This window comes from Chinchilla lanigera, unplaced genomic scaffold (genome assembly GCF_000276665.1).
Source record: "Chinchilla lanigera isolate Chin_1 unplaced genomic scaffold, ChiLan1.0 scaffold00015, whole genome shotgun sequence".
Lineage (NCBI taxonomy): Eukaryota > Metazoa > Chordata > Mammalia > Rodentia > Chinchillidae > Chinchilla > Chinchilla lanigera.
Genome location: NW_004955416.1, coordinates 27461139 through 27464585, shown reverse-complemented (window position 1 = coordinate 27464585; position 3447 = coordinate 27461139). Strand labels below are relative to the sequence as shown.

Below are 3447 nucleotides of genomic sequence, written 5' to 3'. Positions count from 1 at the left end.
TTCTGTGCTGTTCTCTGCTGCTCGCTGCCTTTTGTGTTACCAGTCCTGGCTGCTGGCAGCTTTTGTCACCACTTGAAATAGAAACCGCAAATAGGCCAAAAAAAAAAAAAAAAAAAGCCAGCCTGAAGCTTTCTTAGGATTTAGGCTGAGACATAAGAAACAGCACATGGACCGAGCCTGCTAAGGGCATGAGGAGCTTGCTTACATAGGGAAAAGGGCGAGCTCGAGAATGTACAGTGCCAGACTTTCTCTTCGGTGATAGGGCACTTGCGGACCTAATTGAGGAGAGATGTGGGGGACAGAGTCATCCAGAGTTTGCAGAGTCACCTGGGACCCGTCTGCGGCAGCCAAAGCAATTGCCACCCAGAGCATGGGGCGCCTGACACAACCACAGAACAAAAATCCTATGTAAAGTACCTCTTGGGCAGTATTGCACCTTCTCTCCTGTCTTAAATACACGTTGTATAATTGTAGTTTGTGGAGTTAAGGTTTGTTTTATGACCCAGAGTGTGGTTTATCTTGCTGAATGTGTTCTGTGGATCTTGGGTTTTCTTTAGGAAACCAAACCTGCAAGATGGACCTATTAGTTTGCATAGGCACTTAAAGCATCATGGAAGTTGTCACAGCTAATTCTTTCCTTTGTCTAGAACATTAAAGATGTGAGGAGTGATAATGAAGAGGAAGAGGAAGAAGAGGAGGAGGAGGAGGAGGAGGAGGAGGAAACTACCAAAGGCAAAGACAGAGACTGTTTGAAGAATGGCCTTGGGACCAACAAGCACCTCATCCCCAATGGTCAGCATGGCCATTAGCTGGAAGCCCACGTGACCGCATGCACAGTGTGCTGCAAGGACTGCTGGGAGCCGGCGACGCTCCCCACTCATACTGCTGTGGCCAAGGGAACCACAGAGACCCCAGATTCTGCCCTTTCCTCTTTCTCGTTTTTCCTCCCTCTTAAGATGTGTTTAACAAAATGTTGTTAATTTGTGTTAAGATATTAAATATATGCATGCCTATGAATTTTACTGTAGCTAGGACACAGGCTGGTCAGAGATTTCAAAGATCTCTCTAGAGCAGGTTCAGGTCTACACGCATTCAGGCGTGTGCTTGAGAGCCGTTTGACTTTTTCAGGGCTTGCTTTGCTTTAGCCCTTTCTCCTGTTCACCTGGCCTGTCCTCGGGCTGGTTTGACCAATGCTAAGGAAACCCGCCTCTTCCCAGGCGTGTTCAGTCACAGAGGGCAGCTCATGTCCCAAAGCCGTGGAGGGGTGGTGGTGGGGCATTGCAGAAGGGCCAGACAAGGAGGCAGGTTCCAGGGCGCATGGCCACTTCCTGCCAAGGTGGCTCAGGCGCTGGTCTGCACAGCGCAGTGGTGGTGCTTGCTCTGCAGCCCCTTAGGGTTGGGTGAGGGTCCAGTGAGAAAAGAGAACTGCCGCGCACATTGTGCCCTGCGGGGTTGTTAGCTGACCTTCTCCATGCTGTGATTCCAGCTCTTTGGAGGACAGAAGCCCGGCTAAGCTTGGGGCGATTGAGCATTAATGAAAGGTACAATCTTAAAAAATTCCTCCCAGATGTGTCTGAGGTGCCTGGAAATGCAAATACCCAGAAGGCTCTTTCCACTTGATTCGCTAACTGTGTATTATCTGCCCCCCAGGAGAGCTCTCAGGTTCCCCCTGGAAATCTCCTCCCTTAGGTCCTGTGGCCAAGGGGAGGGAGTTCGGGCACATCTGCTGTTTATCTTTTGCTGGTTTTCACTTTTGTCCTCTCTAAGAGGGCAGCTGCCCTGTGCTGCCCTGAGCCCCTTCTTCGGGCCAGCTGAGCTCCCCGTGGACTGCGGGTGTCCCCCTGGGGGCCTCCCAGGGAGGAGGGTGCAGGCCGGGTGGCATGCTGAGCCATGTTCCCTGGGAAGCCTGAGCCTCTGGATGGCATTCATGGGAGCTACGAGACCTGAGGAAGTCTTAGAGATGGAAAGAGGAAGCCACACAATTTCATCTCCATCACCCATCCAACCCGACTGCACAAGGACATGAAACCTCAACACAGAAGGCCACAGAGACCCCGAGCAATGTCTAAGCAAGGGCACTGAGCCACCGCCAGCCCTCTAGGAGGGGGCTGGGGGCTGGTGGGCCGGGGCTGGCTCTGCCTCACCCTCCAGGATGGGGAAAGGGAGCACTTGAACACATCCTGTCCCTTTCGTGGCTGTCACTGCAGGGGACACATGTCCTGAGCACGGTGGGCAGTGCTGACCTCAGGGCCTTCTGGGGTCCTACTGAGTAGAGGCCGGGCCTTCCTGAGAAGGAGCTTGTGCAAGGTGCACCTGCTCCCCCACTCCCCACCCTGCCTGTCACAGTTGGGGTTCAGTTTTGTATCTTCATCCTGTTTTGCTCGGGGTTCTTGCTGTAAAGCCACATGAAAAACGGGGCGGTGGGGACTGGAAGGTGAGGCCCCACCGCTGCAGGCTGCCAGGCGTCTTTAGCAGGAAGGACACTGTGCACACTGCGATTTGGGGTTTTTAATAAAAAGAGGCTTGTAAAACCTGCCAGCCAAACAAACGCAAGAAGACAAAACCCTTCAGAATTTTTTCCCCAACAAAATTTCTTGTTGAGGAATCACAGAAGGAAAATAAAAACAAGTCTCCAATTTTCTCTGCATAATATTTGCTTCTGTAAGTACAATAACACGCACTGATGTATCGTGTGATATTGCATGTGTACAATGACTCCACTCGCGGGCATAACTCTTCATTTATTATTATGAGATTGTTATTTTAATTGTTGCTCTTGTGGCAGAAGAAGTTCACACTAAAGTGTTATTTTTTTGTTTCCACTTAACAGAGTATTTTGCCACCTAACAGTATTTTCCACTTAAGAGAGTATTTTTTCTTCATTTGTTTTGGTCTTGTCTTAGTACCAGATCTCTTCTTGTTTAAGGTAAAAATTATTTATTTACTGCTCTACCTTCCAATTTCTCCCCTCATATAATTATTGAAAGTAAAATTAATATACCAATTCCAAAGATCTCTAAGGCAGCTAGAAGCACTAAACTAACTTCATAAGTGGTAGATACACATTTTTGTAACATCCTTCAGGTCTTTTGTGGTTAAGTTTAAAGGTAGCCTCCTTTCTACAGGAAATAAGGGCACAGGACTATGCGAGACGACTTTATTAAACTGGCATCCACAGTGCCATCAATATTGTTGTAATGGTTGTGACTTAAAATAAAGTTAAAATCCAGCGCACATGGTGATTGAGTAGACACAGAACACACATGCTTGGTTTTTTAGGCATACATGAGCTCCCTGTGTAGTGGAGACAGAGATTTGCCTCCAGAAAGGCCCCAATAGGCCCTGGGAGGAAACAGCAGAGGAGGGAGCCAGGTGTGAACAGGCTCTTGACCTTGTAGCTCAGAACATCAAACACGGTGGGGTGGGTGGCATCCCAGAGCTCAGAGG

General features: G+C 49.1%; 1 protein-coding gene across 4 annotated transcripts in view; it reads left to right on the top strand.

The window, feature by feature from the left end:
- Positions 1-2636, top strand: part of Cers3 (ceramide synthase 3) — a 115196-nt gene extending 112560 nt beyond the window's left edge. For all 4 annotated transcript variants that reach the window (XM_013512587.1, XM_013512586.1, XM_005381640.2 and 1 more), the window contains one exon: positions 648-2636. In XM_013512587.1, the coding sequence (XP_013368041.1) occupies positions 648-809 (162 nt within the window). In that variant the 3' untranslated portion in view covers positions 810-2636. The remainder of the gene's footprint in view (positions 1-647) is intronic.
- The last annotated feature ends 811 nt before the right edge of the window (positions 2637-3447 follow it).